The sequence below is a fragment of the Rutidosis leptorrhynchoides genome, chromosome 2 (assembly GCF_046630445.1).
Source record: "Rutidosis leptorrhynchoides isolate AG116_Rl617_1_P2 chromosome 2, CSIRO_AGI_Rlap_v1, whole genome shotgun sequence".
NCBI classification, from domain to species: Eukaryota; Viridiplantae; Streptophyta; class Magnoliopsida; order Asterales; family Asteraceae; genus Rutidosis; species Rutidosis leptorrhynchoides.
Window position 1 is genome coordinate 97,053,090 of NC_092334.1, and position 12,502 is coordinate 97,065,591.

At 30.8% G+C, this 12,502-nt stretch overlaps 1 protein-coding gene across 1 annotated transcript; it reads right to left on the minus strand.

The window, feature by feature from the left end:
* Positions 1-821: 821 nt before the first annotated feature.
* Positions 822-4,966, minus strand: LOC139891198 (serine/threonine-protein phosphatase PP-X isozyme 2-like). The gene is made up of 8 exons (XM_071874149.1): positions 4,593-4,966; positions 3,050-3,202; positions 2,887-2,949; positions 2,709-2,794; positions 2,550-2,625; positions 2,196-2,464; positions 2,014-2,092; positions 822-1,259 (listed from the first exon to the last, which is right to left on the minus strand). Exons 1-8 carry the CDS (start codon positions 4,731-4,733, stop codon positions 1,209-1,211), a joined length of 918 nt encoding a protein of 305 aa, XP_071730250.1. The 5' UTR covers positions 4,734-4,966; the 3' UTR covers positions 822-1,208.
* Positions 4,967-12,502: the final 7,536 nt, after the last annotated feature.

A 12,502-nucleotide genomic window follows, 5' to 3' on the forward strand; every position in this document is an offset into this window, starting at 1 on the left:
GATTGATTTGTGCAGCAGGGGAGTTGTCAAGAATCATCAAATTTAAAAGATTACATGAATAAAATGCCAGATGATATTCTTGTTATGATCCTCTCTCTTTTGCCTATCAAGGATGTGTTGGCCACAAGCAGTATCTCCAGAAGATGGAGGTTCTTGTGGTATAATGTTATGATACTGAATTTTATACCTTGGAGAGAGGCGCAAAAGCTCTCCCTATGACTTTGAGTTTGACTTTGACTCAGGGGACTTCTACCACTTCAAGTTAATGCCAGATGGAATCTTTGAGTTGTTATACTTTTTTTTGGGTTTCAGTTTGTTAAATTAAAGTTAGTTGATATCGTTTGTGATTAGTAATTTATCTATGTTAATGTCGTTCAGGGAACAAAAAATAATTCCGATGCATCATGCGTTGTGAATATCAGCTATCATTTGTTTTATTTATCAACTACCGGAGAAACCATTTTCTCTGGATCTTAACCTCAATTTGTTATGATCAGAGGGGCAAACACTGCAACACTGCATTTAATGTTAAATATTAAGATGCAACGAATCTAAGTCATTGATCATTAAAATCAATGGCTTGAATCGCATGCCTCTCTTTCACCTGAGGGGAAGATCGGACACCCGTTGCATGTTCAACGTTGTATATTATTACCTGGCTTTAGGAAACTAGATTGTAAACACACATGATTAAACTTGATCATTTTCAATATAAACTACGAGAACAAAAATGACGCTCAGATACACCGTTGCTTTTGCTAACGTAGCAAAATTGACCCTAATTATAGATGATAAACATTTAACAAACTGAATTCAAACTATGGCTCAACAAATCAGTGACCAATATACCAAACTGATGGCTAAGAAGCCTGTTGGTGTTGAAAACTTTATACACAATCTTTTTCAAATCTAAACAATTTGGAAATTCATGACCCATATGAGGGTTGAAGGTATGTGCCTATAGTTGACCAATACAAACACCTTGTACATGCACAATTGATACACACTAATACTGCCAACAAACAAGTATAAATGCAATCAATAATATGACCAAAAAGGTATGGAAACACAAAACAAAATTTCACCAAGGGATGCGACTTCCCAAAGAATTGTGATGTAACTATTCTTGCTGCCGACTCATGAACCAAACATTGTATTGATGTTTTGGTACCTTAAGTGAAACCATGGTCATCACAGAAATTCTTCAATCATAAGAAGTAATCCGGTGCTGGCTTTTTAGCAGGTGCCGCTCTTAAATCCTGCAGTTTAAAAAAAAAAAGTAACATTAAAAACTCGAAAGTAAGTTTGGTCATTGAATCGTGTCAAGACCATCTTGGTTCAACTGTTCAAAGTAAACACAGGAAAATAAAAGGGAAAGTCAGTCAACATGGGCTCGTTTGTATTATTTTTACCAACATATCCATATAAGCTATGTGCCTAAGACTATAAAAGACATAAAGAATCTACAAAACAAAAAACGATCCGGTCGGACTATTTGACTCACCAACACTTTTTGGTCATTTTTCTTTAAAGTTGACTACTGATTAAAGATATACATTTAAAGTAGTAAAAAAAGAAAAAAATACTCTACCAAATATGTTATTAACAGAATATTGGTACAAAATGTCCGACATGATATATCGGTGATCGTGAGATTCAGAAAAAAGGACAATCGGATCAAATGGGTTGAATGTGGACCAAAGTCCAAGCTCCTAACATTGAACACCCATTCAACCAGTACTAGAATTTGTCCCGTATCTACCTGAGCTTGTTTTGATTTGTCACCCACCCATCTTGACATATCTACTAATGTAGGTCCATTAATTCCCTTGTAAGTCTTCAGAAAAGAGCTATGAATAGCAAATGGATCATGTTAAGTTGGATGTTGTAACATTGGGTGTGGGTAATGGTTTTTCAAATGCTACAGCCTCAATATACCAAGCTACATTTCAATATTTCATAATACTTATATTTTATGCTCAAATAGGGACATATCTGTCAAACTGTCCATACCTGTGGGGCTGCTTCAAATACACGAAACTTCTTATTAAGGTTCTCATCCAACTCAAGAATAGCAGCTACATTGCCACACCTACAACACGAAATTTCACATATAATAAAAAATAATAATAATAACAGTTATTAAGCAGGGAAAACAGTGGGTGTTCTCTCATAGTTTAGATTTGTGAATTTACCGATAGCAGTAATTTGGAGCTGACCAGACAGTAACTATCTGATCATCAAACATCCATTTATAACCTTCCATTACTAACTGATGAGCCCGACATATGTAATCAATGTTGTTAGTATGGTTAAAAGAAGTAACAACACTCCCACCAAACAAGAAACCAGCGCCACGTGGACTCAGACCCCACCCATCTACAATATCCTCTGGGTCTGACCATAACAGATCACACATGGCACCTTCATGAGGTACTTCTTGTTTTCGGTCAATTGTCCGAATCTGACAAAGTATTCACAATAACAGATTTTTAAAGTGAGAAGAATGAAAAGAAAGTTAAGTTAATACACAATTTACAATCTCAAACCTGGTCTAATGTGTTGATATTAGGAGATAGGCCACCATGAACTGCAAATATTTTGTTCTCAATGATAGCAGACAAACTGTAAAATTGAAAATTTTATAATAATGTGAGCAGTGCAGTATATAAATTATGGTGTTAGATGCATGAATACAATTTTTAAACCTTAGGTAGTCAAATATATCAGTGCAGTATCTCCAAACATTGACAGAACCATACTTCCTTAAACACTCATCATAGAATCCATAGACCTAGCATAAAAAGTTAATGTAAGTTCTTGCACATAATACAGAACGCGACTTACAACAAGTTTTGTATGTATATACTGTAAAATATAAGATACCTGTGTGATCTGTCGGCTCTCATGGTTGCCTCTAATTAGTGTTATCCGATCTGGATACCTCACCTAATTACATTATTAGTTGTTTAGCTAAAAGAGATCACCTAGTACAAAAGAAGAATAGCAACAAACATACAAAATATATCATGTTGCAACATATCTTTACCTTTAAGGCAAGCAAAAGCAAAAACGTTTCTACAGAGTAAAACCCTCTGTCTACAAAGTCCCCAAGAAACAAGTAGTTGGTTTTTGGGCAATCACCACCTACTTTAAAAAGCTCTTGCATATCATAAAACTGCCCATGGATATCGCCACATATCTAACACACCACAAAGAAAGCTATGAGAGTGTGCTTCACAAAGGAAAAAAAAAACAGTAAATTTAACCAAGAAACAGGGTACAAGACCACTAGCAAGTGTGATCATATTAGTAACAATGAAACAATCATAATAGTAGTTGGTATTAATCATTTGGTTGTTTACTCGAAGTTGCAGGAATCTGATTCAAACTGATATACACAATACGATGATGTCATTTGGTTGTCTATCTGACGAATATAGAGAGAAAGGAATTTCTCTACTCTTGGGAGTGTTACACTCGGGGTGGAGAAATGATCGCTCTTTATTCTAGGATAGAGGAAGGATTGTCTACGATCAACCTCCCCCATACCCCACATTGGTGGGATTGGGTATTGTTGTTGTTGTTGTTGTTGTTGATGATGTCATAACAACTTGCTACGCAATAACGCCTTTATTTTATAGGAATGATATAAACCATTTCCAAGTAACTAAAATACATGTATTGGTGTGTATATGCACACTCATACTCATATACACACACACACACATGCAAGTGTATACATAAGAAGTGGGCATTGGAAATATACCCACCGTATAGAGGTTTCTATTTGTCCACGAGCATGAGTAACAAGCTCAAGAGACGAATAAAATATAAAAAAGAATAGAAACTATGAAGTGTAGAATCATCTTTTTGAAAGAAAAAAAAACATGAATGATATTGTACCAAAGATAGCAACTCAGAAACTTGAATTAAAGTACCTCACTAGTTACAACTTGCATCGCATTATGAAAAAAAGGCCAATTATCAAACAGCGATTATAAGGTATGATTTCACACTTCTCGAGAGAAAAGTAGCAATAATACATCGAGATAAATAAAGCTAATAGAATAAGAAAACAGCACCTCACTTGAAAACTTAAACTTCCAGTTCCCATAAAATCAAGCAATACAAATGTGTTGAATCTCGTTTATATTTAATTCTATCTTAAGTATAAAGTGATCGTGTATCCACGATTAACTGCAAACCGTGGGTTGTTAAAGTGTAGATGTCTTCCCAACCAAATTCATCTCCATCTTACAACGTCTATTTACCCTAACTTCTGCATCATTACTTAAATGCTTAACTCATATATCAAATATCAGATCATTAAGCGAGTGTCAATGTTCATAGTTAAAACAGGCCCACAAATATAGCATTCAGCAGGTCAGAAAAAATGTAAAAGAAAAAAATAATAAGATTTCAGCATTTCAAAAACCTAATTAACAAACTATCACAAAAATACTCATTTTCACAATCAAATTAAACTACAAGTACACAGAACCTTACAATTAGAGATACAAATCAAATTAAGAAAAATATAAAACAAAATTAAACCATAATCAATGAGAAGTGAAGAAAAATTGTCTTACAGTAACAGGAGCATCGACTCTTTGAACATTGCTTTCTTCAACAAGTATCTCCATTGCTTTCAAGCAAAGAGCCTTAACTTCAGATTCTAGAAGCGGTTCACATTTCTTTAGCTGCTCAATTTGCCGGTCTAGGTCTGACATCGCTCTGACCTGGCGGTTCGCAGGTTCTTCTACCTTGTAGCCCTAAAATTAATGACGCAAATTATAGTTTTCAGAAAGTTATATTTTAGGGCAAATGAGAGGAAAGTGGCGACGGCAGTGATTTGCCCGGCCGCCACGGGATTCGGTGGAACGGAGGGACTACGGGGAGTCCAACGGCAGTGTATATGTGATTCCGATTGGACTACAACTTGCTTTGTGCTACCCTTGGTCAAGATAAAAGGTCAACGAGGGAAAATTAATTTATATTTAATTTTGTGCATAATGGCAAAAATATATATTTTTGAATGCGTTTGGGATAGCGTCTTCTTATGTTTTTATTTTTAGGGCTAGGTATGTGATTGATTTTAAATTTTATTGAGGATCCGAAGATATGATTTTAGATAATATAATAATAAAAAAAAACCCGCATATCCGCCCTGTACATTCGAAAAAAATCATAACTCATATACTTTACCCGTCTAATTACAATATTAGACAATGATAATAATAATATTAGTATTACTACAATCCGCTACTCGTAAGTTAGAACTCCGCCCTAAGTTTCCTTCAATCCTAACTCATGACGTATAATTCTTCTAAAATTCATTTTTGAAGAACCATTCAAATATTTCGTATTCAAATTTTCAATAATGGGATCTAAAATACCCGTGAGAAGATTGCGTTAACCTGACAGTTAGTACTTCGTAGTAATAAGGATCTTTCGAGTACAAGTCTGGCACTGGGTCTAGATTTTGTATTCGGTTCAGGGTCGAGATTACATATACCTGACTTTTTTGGATCTTTGTTTGTGTAAGTTAGAGAGAGATATAAATTGACATTCTTATAATCAATAGAGCAAATCTATTGTTCATCTGATTTTTTTTTATTTGTTTACACTCGCATGTTTTAACCTTTATATATGACGTTAGTGGTACTGGAATGATAAAATTGTTTTATTTAGCTTGGATGGTAATTGGTGTTGTAAGCATACCATTGGCACCATGTACGATTCAACACCTACAATTAACTAGCAGTTCCGCCCCTGCACTCGCATGTCACTAATTTTTATTTTTTATTTTTTAGACAAAGTAGTATTTTTGGCAACAACCTTACGTATGGAGCGCAACTGCTAGTTAGTATTAACAATTAACAATAATTAACATTAAAAACAATAATTAAAAATAATAATGGACGTAAAATATCCTTTAAAAAAAACAATAATGGTTCATGACCATAAACGAATATATTAAAAATCTCTTTTAAACATTATAAGAGGATCATTATCTTTCATCATTAAAGAAGCTAACACTTTTATGACCATAGGATCATGACTAACTTTTAATCACAACCATTCATTTTGCATATTAGCTAATAAAAAAACTAGATTAGCTAATCATCTTGTTAAATGACTAAAATACCCTCATATTTAATTGTAATCTACAACATCTACCACTCAATTAACCTCCTAAATCAGAATCCACCGGAGAAATAATAATTCTGGAATCAAATCAACATGAACTACACGCTCCATGCCTCGTCTTTTATGTAATCGTTATTTTCTATATGATCGATTATCATCCTTATGCAAGGTATACGATTGATTATATTTAATTTGATCTGTTTCTTACTTTGTTTACTAATCAACGATTCTGTTTGCTTTCGATCAAAAATTAGGCTCGAAACTTACGAACTAGATTTAGAAAGATTATCATCCATAACCAAGGTATATGATTGTTTATCTTTAATTTGATCTATTCCTTTATTTTTTTACTTTTCAGAGATTGATATTGATAGTTTTAAAATCAAAAAATATGTTTGAAACATACAAACTAAAATACAAATCATCATCTGCTACGAATACGTTCCAAAGTCAATACATGTAACAAGAGAGCTTTTGACGTATGTACATATTAAATTAATTCCATTTTCTACATGATTTAGGTACATACTAAAAAAAATCATCATTTGTTAGTGGATGTCAATGTTGAAATTGTAGAATGTGATGCTATAAATGTTTTACGTGAAGGTGTAGAGGCATCGTTCTACGATGTTTATTGTTGGTAGACATGGTTATTGGCCAATTAAAAGGTAATCATTAATTAATATAAACAAATCTTACGAACGTATCAACGGATTAAACCTATGTTCGAGTACTTGATAAGTGAGAATAATCGATTTAGATTTTTTGATCTTGAGTTTGTAGGGCTGTTTTGGAAGTGACTATTTTACTCATCATGCACACTACATTGTGATGAATGCTGAATTTTGACTGAAGATTTTATGGATGCAAGTTTATGCAGAAGTGATGGAATTATGGTATGAAGATCAAATACATAGCATAATCACAATAGTATTATATATTTTTTCAGTACATGATATAGGTAACTAAAGTCCTCATATCTTGGTATCAAACTGTCAAAAAATATAAAACATGTTCGGGTTTGTTAACGTGTGACGACCCAGAAATTTTCGACCAAATTTAAACTTAATCTTTATAGGATTTCGATACGATAAGCAAAGTCTGTAATGTTGAGTCATAAAATCTTTGAACTGTATCATATATCCATTTGACCTTCGACTGTTCTCGACGATTCACGAACAATTGTGTGTAAATAAATGTGTGTATATATATATAAATGAAAGTAAATATAATAATTCGAAATTTTAAAATAAACATTAGATTCGAATATGTAAAATAAGATACAAAACAATAAAGTGTAATTTAAAATGAATCTATATGATTACTATGTATAATTATTATTATATGTATAATATATTATATATAGAATATGTTATTATATAACATAAGTATTACATGATTAATAATATGTAAGGTTAATATATGAAATCTTATTACAAGTTAAAATATAGTTGTTATAGTGATGTTATTATTACTTTCATTATTATTATTATTAATGTTAATATTAATATTTGTATCATTAATGTTATTAATTTTAATACAAGATTATATATATATATATATATATATATATATATATATGAAATATGGTATGAATAAATTATTAAATATAAATTGATATAGTATTATTACTAGTGGTATTATTGTTGTTAATAAAAATATTAGTACTATTGTAATTAGTATTATTATTGTTATCACTAAATATTAACACTAAGTATTATTATTATTATTATTAATTCTATTATTGTCAGAATTAATATTTTTTTTAACATCACTAAGAACAATATTATTAATAATTAATAAAATCAGTATTATTATTATTTATTTGTTATTATTAATTATAAATACTATTAGAATTAATGTAATGTTAATATATTATTTAATTATTTATATTAATGGAATATAATATTTAAAGCAGGTAAAATCGTACTAAGTTGTTACACATTGTAATCGAATCATAAATCCCGTCTGTAATAGATATACTAGTCGATCTCAATCCACAGTCATAGCCAAATTCTGTTAGCCATCGTTCTCTTCTTTATTCTTTTTATTTTATTTTTTATTTTTTGCTTCCCTGGATTGATTTAATTGTCGAAGTGTTTGTACTATAAATAAATCCATTTCAGTGTTAATAGATACCACGCGACAATACTCTACAAATTAACAATCACAATTATTATTATTTTCAGCATTGAAATTGGTGAATTAAACTGAAATTAGAGGAAACCCAGTTAAACGACTCTGTTCTTGATTTTTTTTAAAAAGCTTCAATTTCGAGTTTAACTTCAAAATCCTTAAATGCAGTCTTTTTAGGAATCCTTCAAGCAAAATTTTTGTGAAATCTCAACCTCCAATTCCTTTTATCGATTTCTAATTTCGAGGTCAAACTTTTTGAAATAAAAAGTCAAACATCGTTCTAGGTTCGAATTCGAGGTACCTGTTAAGTTTAAGGTTCAATTACCAGTTTCAAAAGTTTTTATGAATGATTTTGAATCTCTTTCATGTAGAAATCAACAACTGAAATGATCTTAATTTCTAGAATCAATTTTTGGTTCATAATCATGTATTTATTCTGATACAGCTTTATTCTTTTTATGTTTCTGTTTTAAATTAATTCAAGCACTCTATGGAGAACGATTCTGTTCAAAATTACAAATATAAATCAATTTTTACATTAGCTGTTATGATTGCTCGAACTCTGATCGATTGGTTTGATTTGAAGAAGAAATGGAAATAGAAACAGAAACAGACAATCGGGTTAAATGCAAATAGGGTGAGAATAAATTAGAGAAAACAGAAATGGCATGATGGTTATGAGTGCTTATGGGGGAGCGGGAGGTCGCGGGTTCAATCCTTGCTCGTGACATTTTTTTTTAGAAAAAGCTAGTGAGGTAGTTTTTAATACTAAATTTTTATTATTTTTATTATTATTATTATTATTATTATTATTATTATTATTATTATTATTTTTATTATTATTATTATTGTTATTATTGTTATTATTAATTAACGTTATTATTACTAGTAATATAATTATTATTATCAATATTATTGCTAATAAAAGTATTAGTTACAATAATTACTATTATCATGATTATAATTACAGTTAGGATTATTATTATTATTATTGTTAATACTAATATTATTATCATTAGTAGTATTATTATTAAGTAGGATAACTATTGACATTATCATTAATACTAAGATTGTTATTATTATTATTATGATTAAGATTATTATTATTATTATCAAAATAACCCAAACTATTATTATTATCATTAATATTAGTATTAGTATCATTATTTAGTATTATTAGAATCATTATTAACATATGTATTATCATTAATATCATTATCATTTTTATTATTAGTATTATCGTTATTAATGAAGTTATTATTAGTAGAACTATTATTAGTTAATCATTAATATCAAAACTATCATTTTTAACAAATAAATATTTGGTACATAAAATCTACTTACTACACATACTACAATTATATTAATAATCTAGATCTAGATAACTATATAAAAGACATATTAACATTTCTTATATAAATACTTACATACAACAAATTTGATATTTGTAATATAATACTAAATATATATATATATATATATATATATATATATATATATATATATATATATATATATATATATATATATATATATATATATATATATATATATATATATATATATATGGATATATTAATATAAATAAATGTATAATTTTAATCATTTTAAATATATAAAATAAATATATATAACATATACTTTAAGATATAATATAAGTATATATTTTGGATGGAATTTAATATAAATTATATAAACTACAAACACATAATTAATATATAAAGGAAACTATGTGATTTTCATTATATATTTTAATATATATACGAATGATATAGGTTCGTGAATCCGAGGCCAACCCTGCATTATTTAATATCGTCATATGTATTTTTACTACAAAATACGTTATAGTGAGTTTCATTTTCTCCCCTTTTAAATGCTTTTGCAATATATATGCGCTGTTTTATAAATGATTGACGACATAGACACAAATATTCAAAACTACATTCTATGATAGAATTATTTGGAGTCAGAGGTTCGATTTAGTAGTTAACGGAGAGATGATTTTGCATTGCGTACGCATTAGCTCCCATTTTAACTACCATCGGCGGGATGATTTTGCATTGCACGCATGCACTAGCCCCCGATGTATTGTATTGTATTATAGTCGACTTTTAGTTGGTAACGGAGGGATGATTTTGCATTGCGTACGCATTATCCCCCGTTTCAGCTACCCTCGGAGGGATGATTTTTCATTGCTTACGCATTAGCCCCCGTTGTAATAATTATATTGTATTAACTACCACGGTGAGATGATTTTGTCATTGCACTACGCATTAGCTACTGTTGGTGAGTTTTTTGAAAGGTTCCGGTGTTCTTCATATGAATGATTTTACAGCAGGAATAGACCTGCACAGATTGTTTTCTAATCATGAGTATCTTGTGGTCTATTATATTATTGAAAATGATTGATTATGAAAAACTAATGAACTCACCAACCTTTTGGTTGACACTTGAAAGCATGTTTATTCTCAGGTATGAAAGAAATCTTCCGCTGTGCATTTGCTCATTTTAGAGACATTACTTGGAGTCATTCATGACATATTTCAAAAGACGTTGCATTCGAGTCATTGAGTTCATCAAGAATATTATCAAGTCATTGATAGTTTAAATATATTAGGAAATGGTATGCATGCATGTCAACTTTCGATGAAATAAAAGTTTATCTTTTTAAAACGAATGCAATGTTTGTAAAATGTATCATATAGAGTTAAAGTACCTCGCGATGTAACCAAATGTAATGTATTCATCCAGATGGATTAGGACGGGTCATGAAAGTTGGTATCAGAGCGGTGGTCTTAGCGAACCAGGTCTTGCATTAGTGTGTCTAACTGATAGTTGTTTAGATGCATTAATGGGTCTGGACTTCGACTGTGTCTGCATGTCAAAAGTTTTGCTTATCATTTCTTGTCGGAAATCATCTACTTATCATCTGTAGGAAATTACCTACTTATCATTCTTATCCTAGACATGTTTTACTGCATTGACTGCATGAATAGTGTATAGACAAAATTCATATCTTAGCGTATCTGAAAATTCATATCTTAGCGTATATGTTACTGTAGACTTGCCTGTTATATGCCGTAAATACCTCCGTAATCTACGAAGTCTTTTGTTCTATATATACGGATATTCTATGTAATTAGAATACCAGTCGATAGCCGAAAATCATTTCATATCGAAAAATCCTTTATTCAATCGTACGAAATGGAACTTGCCACTAGTTCAAGTTCTTCGGAATCCGACAGCTATTCCGACATGGATGTTCACCTAAGCTCCGAAAGCAGCGTCACCAGAATGAATCAACCAATCATCCATCCCCAATTCATCTGATGGGTTCGTAGTCTACTTAATCATTGGAGACAAGAAGAAGCGATCCCTTCCGTCCACCACATTCCCCTCTTGGCGAAGAACCTGAAGCACTTACCGGCGAACCCATTCGAAACACCATTTTCACACTCATTTCCAGAGTATCTCGCCACGATTATATTTTATCCACAATTCTAAACCTTATTCATCCGCTCGTTCCGACAGACAATCATCCTGGAATAATGGAAGAAGTCAACGAGCTTCGCGCTCGAGTAATCGATTTGGAGAATATGGTGCAAAACTTACCAGCTTCAGCAACATCACCAGCACCAACAGTATCACCAACATCAATACCAGTACCACCAACAACCCAAGTTCAACATCATACACCTCAACATCTCATTATGTACCTCGAGCATAATCATCAATCTGCGAATTGTTCTACATCATTTATCTTCGTTCGACATGGCGATTATGTAATCTCTAATGTTTTAGAGATTATATATTCTTGTTCTAACGGTAAATCAAATGAGTTTTATATCATATTGACTCATTAAATCTATGATTACATCTGAGAAAAATATATATGTATATATATTTTCATAAAGATTGTAATTAAAAATTCTTTTGTACAAACTGTTAATGGTAAAAATATTTTAACGGGTAGGTAATACCCGAGAAATATTTAGATTTCACATTAATAAGTTACACTGTACATCCTCCGAATCTAATTCAACAGTCATTTACTATCCTATTTACAACCACCGATATACGTATCCGTTCATCGCAGAATAACCATTTTTCATTCAATTTCATATTTGGATTTTTACCTATCAGAATCCAACAAGTGGCATAATAAAGAAAACATTGGATAAAATAAAATTTGTTAGAAACAAACAAATTAACT

Coding starts and splice junctions, on each gene's coding strand:
- LOC139891198 (XM_071874149.1), bottom strand. CDS start 4,733: ATGTCAGACCTAGACCGGCAAATTGAGCAGCTAAAGAAATGTGAACCG. Junction 2,950..3,049: donor TGCTTTTGCTTGCCTTAAAG/GTAAAGATATGT, acceptor TAATGTAATTAG/GTGAGGTATCCAGATCGGAT. Junction 1,260..2,013: donor TATTTGAAGCAGCCCCACAG/GTATGGACAGTT, acceptor TTTAAACTGCAG/GATTTAAGAGCGGCACCTGC.